Source organism: Mirounga angustirostris, unplaced genomic scaffold (assembly GCF_029215605.1).
Source record: "Mirounga angustirostris isolate CCGP_5_RB_7025 unplaced genomic scaffold, mMirAng1.0.hap1 SCAF_2, whole genome shotgun sequence".
NCBI lineage: Eukaryota > Metazoa > Chordata > Mammalia > Carnivora > Phocidae > Mirounga > Mirounga angustirostris.
Window position 1 is genome coordinate 44,631,426 of NW_026991710.1, and position 12,567 is coordinate 44,643,992.

General features: G+C 40.6%; 1 protein-coding gene across 11 annotated transcripts in view; it reads left to right on the forward strand.

Annotated features, from left to right (window-relative positions):
• CRACD (capping protein inhibiting regulator of actin dynamics) overlaps positions 1-12,567 on the forward strand; it is a 252,420-nt gene that overhangs the window by 125,913 nt on the left and 113,940 nt on the right. For 6 of the 11 annotated variants that reach the window (XM_064584526.1, XM_064584524.1, XM_064584525.1 and 3 more), the window contains one exon: positions 8,109-8,192. The exons of the other annotated variants lie outside the window; for them this stretch is intronic. In XM_064584526.1, coding sequence (XP_064440596.1) covers positions 8,132-8,192 — 61 coding nt within the window. In that variant the 5' untranslated portion in view covers positions 8,109-8,131. The remainder of the gene's footprint in view (positions 1-8,108; positions 8,193-12,567) is intronic. 11 annotated transcript variants of the gene reach the window in all.

A 12,567-nucleotide genomic window follows, 5' to 3' on the forward strand; every position in this document is an offset into this window, starting at 1 on the left:
AAGGGTACACCAAAACAGAACTGAACACTTTTCCATGAGTCACAGTGAAGGGTGACATCCCTGGGTCAGGCTAAAGGTGCACCAAGCCACCAAAGGCAGCATTCCCAGAGGAATGTCTAGATCTTGCTCAAGGAAAAACAAATCCCAAGGCTAACTGTTAAGTCTGGGTGGTGAGACAAAGTGTGGTTGGAAAAAAGGTCAGAAGGTCAAAACCAGAAAAATTAGAGCTATGTCAAGAAGTAGAATGTGAGACATACTGAATGGTTCAGAAAGTTGCTTGGGTGAGGGCCTAGGAGGCTTCCTTGTCCGTGGCCCTGATTGCATGGTGTGGGGTAAGAGAGGGGAGGTGTCAGGTAAGACTGGGCCATCCCCTTTCTGCTTTTACAGAGACTTGTTAGTCATTGTTGTGACATAGTCTTGTAGTTTCTTTTCAAAGCCCTTCTTTTTACCTCTGTTCTCAATGTGTTTTTATTCCTCCCAAGGTTTTGGGCTTCTATTTTCACTTCACAGCTGACTGCTTTGGATCTGCGTGTTGCAGCGTATATTCTTCTTAGAATCAAAAAAGGGAAAAACTGCGTCTCTTCCAAAGATGCTTCTACTCTGTTAAAATCGATTTTCTTTGATCCTGAAAGAGTGTGGCAAGAGCAAGGTCTTCATATTTTCCTACTGAATGAAAATGATTCTCAGTCTTTGCCTGCTGCCCGCCGCGCCCCCGCCCTGAGCCGGCCACTGCCCAGAAAGCAGCGAGGTCCCCTGGGTCTGGTGTGGGGGGGCGGGCTCAGAGGTTAGTAAGCGCAGGTGCACCCCATCGACTTTTGATGGCCTGGCTGGCGCTCTGCCCCGCAGGTAAACAGTTGCTGCTGCGACTTAATTGTCAAGGGCCAAGCAAGTCAGGGGTCGCTGGTTTGAATTACTTCCCTGCTACGCACATTCTGGGGAAGTATGAGGCTTTTCACAGGAAAGGCCTGAGGGTGACAAGTATTAGAACTTAGTGGCCTACTTAATCCCTCTTATCACTATGGAATGGGACTAGAATCCTCCTCATTTCCCAGTAGTGGTAGTTGGTTGAGCAATGAGAAATACTGAGGTCTTCAATTAGAAAACATTTAATTATAAAACATTTATTTTTTTTATTCAGGTGAAATTCACATAGCATAATATTAGCCATTTTAAAGATTTATTTATTTATTATTTGAGAGAGAGAGAGAGTGAGTGCTCATGAGCAGGAGGGGCAACGGGAGAGAGAATCTGAAGCAGACTCTATCCCCTGAGCGTGGAGCCCAATGTGGGGCTGGTTGGGGGGGGGCTCGATCCCATGACCCTGAGATCACGGCCTGAGCTGAAACGAAGAGTCGGAAGCTTAGCCAACTGTACCACCCAGGTGCCCCCAAATTAGCCATTTTATTTTTTATTATTTTTAAAGATTTTATTTATTTATTTGATAGAGACACAGCGAGAGAGGGAACACAAGCAGGGGGAGTGGGAGAGGGAGAAGCAGGATTTCCGCCGAGCAGGGAGCCCGATGTGGGGCTCGATCCCAGGACCCCGGGATCATGACCTGAGCCAAAGGCAGATGCTTAACGACTGAGCCAGTGGCAATTAATACATTCACAGTGTTGTGCAACTATCCCAGAACATTTTCACCGCCCTCCAAATTAAAACCCCGTACATGTTAAGCAGTTATTCCCCATTTTTCCTTCCCCTCAACCACTGACAACCACCGATCTGCTTTCTGTCTCTTAGGGATTTACCTGTTCTACCTATTTAATATAAATGAAGTCATACAAGTTGTGACTTTTTGTGTCTGGTAAAACATTTATTTTTAAACACAAGTCATTTTTATTTCAATCTCCTCTTGTCATAACACTGGGGGAGCTGGGGTGCTACAGGAGTGTTAACATCTCTCTAATTAGGCCCTCAAAGAAAAAGCCTCTTCAGGAATACCTGCTTCACTTCTGCTGCGGGTGGCTTTCTCTTCATGAGACAACCAGCAGTTTAGAATTAACTTACTTAATGTTACTTAATTTGCAAGGATATGAAGAATTCGGCTTTACTTCAGGATAGAGGTCAGTCCCCTCTGGCATCCTTTCCCCCCCACCTCCAATTTGTGTCATTGTCTAGTGGTCTGAACACCAATTTATCCCATCATCCAAATGAACCTGTAATTGATACTTTGGCATCAGGATAGCTAGAGATTATATTGCCAGCTAAACAACAAAGCATAGTCTGCCCCCAGGGAGTTGAATGATACCAGCCGTTGAGGATGAAAATTTGAGAAATACTTTATACTCTCATCTTTTGAGGAGGCTGATCATCCTGCCGCCTCCCTTCGCTCCCCCGTGAAATAGAGGCTGCTCAGGGAGGGCTGTGGGATGCAGACAGCAGAGGCCTGAGATGAGACTCCTCTCTCTATCTGCCACACTACCCCAAAGTGGGTTGCACAGATGAAGCTGGCAGAGAAAGGGGCAGCTGGATGGCAAACAAGGTTTTGAGGGGACCAAAATTCTAGTTAAATCCTTTTGCAGGAGCAAAAGATCCTGCTGGTCTAGTGATGCAGAACCCAAGAATTAAATTGGCATAGAGCTAGTGCTTTCAGCAAATGCAAACTCTGTAAGTCTCTTTTCTGCAGACCCCCTGGGAGTGGGAGGACAGTTAAATACAGGACAAATTATGACTTGTTGCCCTCAGATGGTGATTATCATGAATGTATTATATGCCAGGTGTGGCTGATGCATCAACTGTTTGCCCCAAAATATCTCTTCCAGGGATCTGAGAATACCACCTGTAGAGTAACTGATGAGTTGACAACACACAGCCGAGTGACAGGGATGAGAGGTGCAGCACTTTTGCTGATTTCCCTCCCTTCTCTCTCTTCCTCCCCCCTTCCTTCATCTCTGTCTATCTCCCTCCCTCCACTGACATGTATGGAGCTCGTTATGTGCCCGACACTGTGCTAAGGGCTGAGGATATGAACTATGACGCTGCCACCCCTCCCATGATCTCCTCTCTACATATGTTCTCCTGCGGTTGCCGAGAATTAGAAGTAGTATCCTTGTCTGTCTCCCAGAGAAGGAAGTAGCTTCTAAAGGCCAGAGTCCTTGCCCTGGAGCCTTTCAATCTAACATTGCCCTAGCAGAACTTTATGGAATTGAATTCAGATATGTAAGCAGATAACCATATAAAATGTGATTAGTGATATTTGAGAGAGTTCTGCACAGAGTGCTGGGAAACACAAAGGGCAGAGTAAACAACTGCCAAAGCGAGCCACAGGGCCTCCCAGAGGTGTCATTTGAGCTGTCTTGAAAGATGAGAAGGTGTTTGCTAGACAAAGGGGGGGGCACATAATCTCCAGAGGTCACACCTATGTGAATATGTTTCTTGGGAGGAGCCTGTGATGCTCTAAATCCTGCCCTTTCTTTCTTTAATGAAACTTCAGAAAATTTGGGGCGCCTGGGTGGCTCAGTTGGTTACGCGACTGCCTTCGGCTCAGGTCATGATCCTGGAGTCCCTGGATCGAGTCCCGCATCGGGCTCCCTGCTCGGCAGGGAGTCTGCTTTGCCCTCTGACCCTATCCCCTCTCATGTGTTCTCTCTCATTCTCTCTCTCTCAAATAAATAAATAAAATCTTTAAAAAAGAAAAGAAAAGAAAAGAAAAGAACTGCTTGATTCACCGGACTCTCTTTGGATCAAGCCCATGGACAGTATAGGCATCCCTTCCAGAAAGTGATAAGCCTGTTTCTTCTAGGGACTAAAGGCCCCACCCCCACCAAAAAATTCTGTTGAATTCCTTATCTCTAAACTGCCACACGCTTTAATCTTCCTTTTCCATGTTGAAATAAATGCTTAAATTCTTTTTCTAAATTGGTTTGAGTGGAGCCAAGATTTCACTTCGATAATCCTTTCACCATTTCAACAAACATATGCTGAATGCCTCCACTGCTCTGGAGTCTCAGCTTCCAAAGAACAAACAGTGAGATAGTTTCTGCTCCGAAGGAGACTAAAACTGACACCCAACAGGAAGCTAAAGTAGCACAGAAACGGTCCTCCTTTAGCATTTACTATTAAAGTGTAGTCTTCGTGGACACAGAGTTGGTATTGAAACTTTTCGGAAGGGGTGACTCCAATTCTGAACTGAAATTTAGGGGTCCAAGGAACAATAAAGAAAGCCATCCTTACCACTAGGAAGATTTACCAGGAAAAGCAAAAAACATCTTTAGTCTAAACTTTACCCGGGACATATTTTAAGGAGCCTGAGAAAGTCCATTCCATGCAGGAAGATACCCCAAAAGGAGCATATAAGATAAAGTTTCATATTAAGTATTTGGTCATGTATACTTATATATTTTTCTTGAAAGGTTTCATTTATTTATTTGAGAGAGAGACAGAGAGAGCACAAGCAGGGGAGAGGCAGAGGGAGAAGGAGAAGCAGACTCCCCATAGAACAGGGAGCCCGACACGGGGCTCGATCCCAGGACCCTGGGATCATGACCTGAGCCGAAGGCAGATGCTTAACTGACTGAGCCACCCAGGTGTCCCTACTGTGTTTTACTTTATTTTTTTAAGGAGGTTCCACATCTAGCAAGGAGCCCAACATGGGACCTGAACCCATGACACCAAGATCAAGACCTAAGCTGAGATCAAGAGTAAGGTGCCCAACCAACTGAGACACCCAGGCACCCCTATACTTGCGTATTTTAAAAACACGTCATTTGATGTTCATTTATTTGCCATAAATTTTGGTGTTTTTGTAACAACTTCAGAATTTTCTGGAACTAGAACCCCAATTTATAATTCTGATTATTGCACACACAAGGACGTGGCTTACCAAGGCTTGTCTTACCTTCCCCAGTAGGGAACAGCTTAGTTCTGGGGTCACATAGTGCCTGTAATTGGTAGGGCTGCTCACCCTGGTGCCACCACTCCAGAACGTCCTCCTTCTCTTCTCTCTCTTCCCCTCAGCCTCGCTGCCCCTAAAAGACAAAATCGAATGCCAGCTCTTCCACAGTTCATTCTCTGACACCTCCCACTTCCCAGAAATCATTCGTTTTCTTTCCTCCAAACTCCCACCACAGCTCATCCTGCCCCCATATATACACACAGAACCTAACATTTTCTACCCAGTTTATAGCTTTTGGTAAATATGTCATATCCCATATGAAATGATAATTTCCTTGGAATCACTAATATTTTCTTTTGTCTTTATATCTCATCCCTTCTTCCCTCTTCCAGTACCTGTCACATGTAAAGCTGTAATGGACACTCAGTAATAATTCACTGAAATGCCATCAGTGGGTGGAATTTCATTCTAGATCAATGAATGTCTGCATCCTTCTGGATGCCATCATCCATAGCATAAATCCTTAAACCATTGTTTCCCAAAGGAGGTTCCGGTTAAATAGTCCTTAAAATGTCTGTGGTTAAAACTTTTGGGAAATTCTAGTTAAACAAAGTTAAACAGGATTCTTTACTGTAGGACTTCTCAAATTGTAGGCACTGAGAGGGAGATAGAGTGAATAATGTTTCTCAAAATTGTTTGACCACAGAAACCTTGATAATTTTCTGAGGATGTATATGAGTTTCCTCTTGCTGTTGTAACAAATTCCCTTGAAGATTGTGGATGAAAACAATGCAAGTTTATCATCCTACAGTTCTGGAGGTCAGAAGGCTAAAATGAGGGAGTAGGGCTGTGTTCCTTTTGGATGCTCAAGGGGAGAATCCCTTTCCTTGCCTTTTCTGGCTTCTAGAGACTGCCCACCTTCCTTGGCCTATGTCTCCTTCCTCCCATCTTCAAGGCCAGCAATGTAGTGTAGGGGTAGAAAAATGTTTCCTTCTAGGTTCTTTGCCTGGCATAATAATGAAATGGACATAAGATAGATTAACAGGAAAAAAAACAAATTTGATTTCATACGTACAGGAGCCCCTTAAAAATATGAGACTCAAAGAAGTGACCAAAGCAGGAAGCTTCTGTCATCTTAGACAAACAATAAATTTGTGAAGAACTGACAGAACAAAAAGGCTTGGGTTTGGGGTACTAAATTAGTGAAAAAGTAACAAAGTTTGTTTATACATCCTCTTGGCCCTAACTTGCCTCTCTGGTAATAAGGATGCCTTCTACCCAACTGGTACAGGGAGGGTACCTTTCACATGAGAGATTTATTTCCTGCTTTCAGCGGGGGACACACAAGAGAGTTAAGAATGTCCTTCTTGCACTGACTATCCCCCAAGTAACTTTAATTCAAAATAATCAATATGCCAAAATGGCCTATTTGCGGTGACATATTCTGCTCCCCTTCACTAGCATCTTCCAGTTTTTTTCTGACCTCTGCTTCTGTCATCATACCTCTTCCTGTGACTCCTGACACTCTTGCCTCTCTTGTAAGGGTACTCGTGGTTGCAGTGGGCCTACCTGGGAAATCCAGAATAATCTTCTCATCTCAACATCCTTGTTTAATCACATCTGCAAAGCCCCTTTGCTACATAAGGTAATATATTTAAAGGTTCCGGAGATTAGAAAGTGGCCGTCTTGGGACCTTGGGTGGTTCAGTCAGTTAAGCACCTGCTTTCTGCTCAGGTCATGATCCCAGGGTGTTGGCATTGAGCCCCACATCCAGCTCCCTGCTCAGCGGGGAGTCTGCTTGTCCCTCTCCCTCTGCCCCTCACTCCCACTCGTGCTCTCTCTCTCTCAAATAAATAAATAAATAAAATCTAAAAAAAAAAAAAGGAACAGATGATAAAAGCTGTACAAATTACAAAGACCAAAAGTTCAGGGGTGCCTGTGTAGCTCAGTCAGTTAAGCATATGACTCTTGATCTCAGGGTCGTGAGTTCAAGCCCTGCATTGGGTTCCATGCTGGGCATGAAACCTACTTTAAAAAAATAAAAATAAGGGGCACCTGGGTGGCTCAGATGGTTAAGCATCTGCCTTTGGCTCAGGTCATGATCCCAGAGTCCCGGGATCGAGCCCCGCATCAGGCTCCCTGCTCATCGGGGAGCCTGCTTCTCCCTTTCCTTCTCCTGCTCCCCCTGCTTGTGCTCTCTCGCTCTCTCTGTCAAATAAATAAATAAAATCTTTAAAAAAATAAGAAAAATAAGAAAAAACAAGTTTAAAGTTTACAGAAATGCAGAGAAAGTAATACTTAATAAAAAATGTGGTTGGTATTTCAAAAAGTATAAGAAAGTTTAAAAAAAAAGACATTATGGTATTAAGACAGTTTAGGTGATTACTTATACCAAGTAGGAAGATGGATGCCAAAAGAACCTATGGGCATAGCTAGAAAAGCACATGGAATTTGATTTTTCTAAAGAAATAGAACTTAAAATGGAAACTTGTTATACCTGGCAAAGCAAGAGAGTAAAACTCGACCTTTATATAAATTTAAATGTTTCAAAAATTATTTTTGCCTTAGTTTGTCAATCCAGGATAATTTTTTTCCTAATAACCTCTGTGAGAATGGATATTTGCAAAATATGTTGAGCTACTTGGAAAATAATACAGGAACAAAAGAAAACATCATCATTATTGTTACATTTTGTAAACCTATTATTCTCTTAGCTTGAAAACATTACAAGAAATTAGACTATAATAACAGAATACAAATTTTTGGATATCAGAGAGCATTTTGAAACAGAAGAGATAAGATGTGAGAGGGTTGTAAATTTGGCCAGATAGAGTTTTCTTCTTCATAGTTTGGGAATTATGTAGTTTCATCTAGTGTAAACACTGACTCCATTAATACTGAAAGGGAACGCGTCTGTGAACTAATCTTACCTTTCCCTTTCAGGTATGAGGAGTGCAGTAAATTTCTCCCTCTTGGCAGGGGTCAGCAGTTTGATGGAGACTGTAATTCTGTGAATGTGCCATTTTTATAGACTGTGAAATGCAGTAATAATTTCAGTGTTTTATTACAGATATCAGTTTGTTTCCCTCCATCTATTCCATTTTATTACAAATTCTGTGCCTCCGTATGATGAAGGTAATGTGCTTGCTTTCACTGACGTGTAAGGTAAAGGACAGAATTGATAATATAAGTGTGGGGCACTTTTTTTTTTTTTTTTTACAATTTCATAAGCTTTGTGCTCACAGATTGCATGCTGTACTTTTTATTTCAGTAACATTTAACAAAACCTTGGCCATGGAGGAAATTAAACTTATACAGAATGTCCATAATGAGACTCTGGGTGCTGTTATTTCAGGTACGGTATGGAGGGGCTACTCTGAGTGGCAAATTAAAGAGACAAAAGCCATCTTTTCCTTATTGCTTCTAGTGTATGCAAGTAGTTGGATTTAATCATAAATTACTTGTACAGTAACCTCAGCTGTCCGGGACACAGCAAAGTCGAGGCCCTGAAACAGATGCCATTCATCCTCCAAACTCCCGGGGGAGCTTCTTAGACTTCTGCTTGACACCTAATGATTCTCTCTATACTTATAAGTCTATCCTGCTTGATTATTTAACCTCCTCTATCACAGGCACAAGAAACATAAAAGAAGGAATTATGAGAATCAGACTCACCGACCTAATAAGAAGTGACAGTTAAACACATGAAAGAAGGAGGCAGAATACTTATTTTAAAATAGGCACGGAAATGTTTTAAGGCACAAGGGCATTGATAGGAACAGACCATCTTGAATACTTCCCTTAAGACATCATTTTATTGCATTGAAGCCTAATAGTAATGGCCCTGAGACCTCAAGAACAGTTTACATTCTATTCATGTACAATGTATTATGTAAAAATTTCTGTTCAAAATGCTTTTATTTTTGAAAATTTTGAAACTGAAACTCATCCTTCAATAATACCATATAAATAAGAATTGTCATAATATATTGCATTGAATGAGCCCTAAAATACATCTATTTTTACTACTAGTGATCAGGACATTTTGATTTTAAACTCTCATTTCAATTTTTTTCTCCAAAATTCCTTCCAATGACGTACATGGACACCAGCAGTGATTGGATTTACCCCACCTTTCTTGGCAGAGATATAAAGGATTTGTGTATACTAATTCATTCTTGCTGGTTGATTTCCTGGGTGTTATGTCTTTTTGTTTTATTTTATCTGGAGCAGTGTCTCTCCTTTAAAAAAAATAGGTTTAAAATAGCTTATTTGGATGTTATAAACTTTCCTCTTTGGGAAGGTAGAAATGAAAATCAGGACAAACGAGAGCTTTGGAAGACATTCTGCATTATGCCTGCACTGAACTTCTCTTCTTCCCTTTTTGCCCCCACCCCACAACACAGACCCTCTGGCCAGTATGACTTCCCATTGTGTGAGAGCCTGGCCCCAGAGTAATTTTCTGGGACTCATGTTATAAAGGTTTAACTGTGTCCTTAAGGGAGGTTGCAGAACACTCTATTAGACCTTCCTAGTTTCTTATTGTTTAGGGTGAATGGGGGGGGGGCAGGGGAGAATGTTTTTCTTTTTCTCTTGATTATGTGGCTCCCTTGACTAACATTATCTTTCCTCATTAGAAACCATAGCTTTACTTTGCTGTGTGGCCCATCTGCACAGTTCTATGATTATAGAGTTGATTTCTCAAGGATTTCTTATCCAAACCCCTAGTAAACCAGGTTTCATTTTAAGCTATTACTTCTTTGAATCATGAGAAATTGTGTAGCCCATTGACCACGAGCCTCAAACAGAAGGTAGGAGAAGGCACCTTCTCCAGAGCGAATTGGTGTTATCGTAGGTCTTTGACATTAGAAGTTGGCTCTGGCATTTAATCAGGGAAGAAACAGACGCATAATGATCTATCTCATTCCTACCCTCCTGTAATACAGCAAGGTATTTGTCTAAATGTCCTTAGATGGGGTAGGAGGTAGTATTTAATATGGAAATAGGAAAAAATAGTATGCACTGAACTGCTTTGCACCTGTGAAGAAGTAGATACAGAGAACCTTCAAAAAGCAGAGCTCTCGTTCTCTACATAATGGGAACTTATTATGTACTTTGTCCCAGGCACTGTACTCTATGTGACTTCACAAGTAACACTTTTCTTAGAGCCATAGCCATGTCCTTTTAGTGCCCATAAGATAGAACAAGAAAATGTGTCCCTTCCCCATGCTGACTTTAAAAAAAAAAAAAAAAGGCTGAATAGAGGATTTGTACCCTTAAAGTTGAAGGGGAAAATAAAAGGCATAGAGAAAATAATGTACTTTAAAGTGAGGCCAAAGTATTAACCTTAAGTTACTAGTTTTTGTTTTGATGGGTGGTGATTCAAATTTAATAAAACCCGAGCAGCCATAGATCACTTAAGTTCAGTCAAAAGTTTCCTACCTTCTTCATTCATCAGGTGGATTCCTTTGTATTTTTTCAGCTTCTGGGTTATTATTTGTTTGCGTTTTCTTTGGCTCCTTCTCACCTCTCTCAGAACACAGTGGCAGTTTGGGGAGGTCAGTCCCCACAGCTTGATGCATAACAGGCAAAACAAAGAAAGTCATCTCTAGTCACAGATGTTCCTCCTAAATTACACTGTCATGGGAAGATGATCTAAAAACATAGTCACTTGAACGAGATATAGCCCCCAAAAAGACTTGTATCAGGGTAGCAAACTGAAAGAAGAAATGTGAAATTTTGTGGCAAATATTGTTTAAATCTTGTTTCATGTTTTTAGCAGTACCTTAATTTAGGTGTGAGGAAGAGGCTTGGCTAGAAAGAACCTAACATTTCCTTATGCCCTTAGTTTGAAATCTAACCAGTATTCAGGGATTTCTTCCTAAGGATTTCTCAAGTTTCCTTTCAGGAAGAGGCATTCTCCTACCTGAGCTTTCAAGAACAGATTTTATAACACTTGGAGTTAACTTAAACTTTTAAGAGCCCAAGTTGGGGGTAGTGGCTTTTTCGTACCCCAGACTGCCATAACACAGAAATATTCTTTTGTTTCCATTCATCATTTGGGAATAAAAATGGATCTTATTTTTATATATCTTCTTGAAGAACAGAAAAATTAAAGAAACACTCAGAAGTCTATTTTAACCAAATTCATTATAGTAGAACAGTTCACTTGTATCTTGATGATTATTATGGCTTCTTATTTAGCACTTTAGATGCAGTATTTGTAAGCTCTCCCTTTCTGGCTTAACCTTCAAATAGAAAGTTCTAAAGAATAGCCAGCCCCCAGAGATACAGTACACTGGTGATAAATGGAATCAATTTATTCTTAGTGGCTTTTTAATTAACCTAGAACTTAATTTTTTTATATGAAATAGTTCAACGCAATGAAATTTTCAGCTGGGACTCCAGAAGCTGAGCCAGAATAGAAAGAGAAAGAATGAATATCTCTAAGATACTGGCCCTCTCAATATTAACATTGTTAAATCTACTAAGCATAATAGGAGCATAGATCACTCTACTACACAGGCTCAATAAGTTACCTTAGGATCAAAGTCACACAGAAGTTTTGAATATACTGACACAAATTTCATTGATACTTTAAGAAGCCACATTAAAAAAAAGAAGAAGAAGCAGCCACATTCAACTGCTTATCATTGCCAAGAACAAGGGGTTGCAAAGAGGTTTGTCTGTGCTGTAGCTTTTATGTATTCTGCCTTCCAGAATTTTTAACATAAAATTAGTGGGAAATTAACAAAAACTGCATCGTAGTATTTTCTTAAGATACACTTTATTTTTTTAGAGCAGTTTTAGTTTTATAGCAAAATTGAGCAGAAAGCACAGAGTTCCCATATATTGCCTGCCCCTGCAATTCGGTATTTTAACTTTAGAATTTTAGTTTTATGAAGACCACAACTTTATTGAAAAATAATACACACATATCATCAAATTTACTTTTTTAAGGTGTACGCCTCTGTGTTTTTAGAACATTCATGGAGTTGTGCAACCATGACCATTCTAATTTCAGAATTAAAATTTACTTTTGAATGATGAAATTAAAATACCATTTAGAGAATTTAAAGAAGAGAAAAAATATCTCCCAAACTCACCATTCTAACCAAATATTTGTCATTTTTTGGTAAATTTTATTCTAGTTGTTTTTTTTAAAATACCCAGATTTTTTTTACAAAGGATGATCAGAGTGTTCTATGCAGTTACTTAAAATTTTTCTGCTGAGAGTAGATGGCTCTGTCTCTTTAAGGCTGCTCACAGTGTGATGAGGTGTGCTGTGATTCTTACTGCTGTGTGTACACGTGAAATTATTCAAATGAAGAAAACAACTTCATGTCTGTGTATGCTGTGGTGTGTTGCTTTCCACTAAGCCATCTCTTGGTATTTGAATATTCCAAAGCACTGTCAAAGCTTTATACTTTTGGTCATTAGTAGCAGGTAGACATCTTTTATTCGTTCGTGCTAGACTGTGAGAACAATAAAAGATTAGGTTACCTAATGAGGCTGCTGTGGTCTTAGATGCTGCTGTCCCCTCAGTCTAAGGGCAGCCTTGGCCCTGGGCCTCGTGAAGACGTGACTCAGCTAGCATCATTAGTGGGGGGTGCTGAGCAACGAAATGTATAAAAGTGAACAATAAGAGAAAGACAGTGAAAACATAGGCATGGATATGAGCACATTTACAGAAGTTTCACAAGTGGCCAAAAATTATATGAAAAGATGTT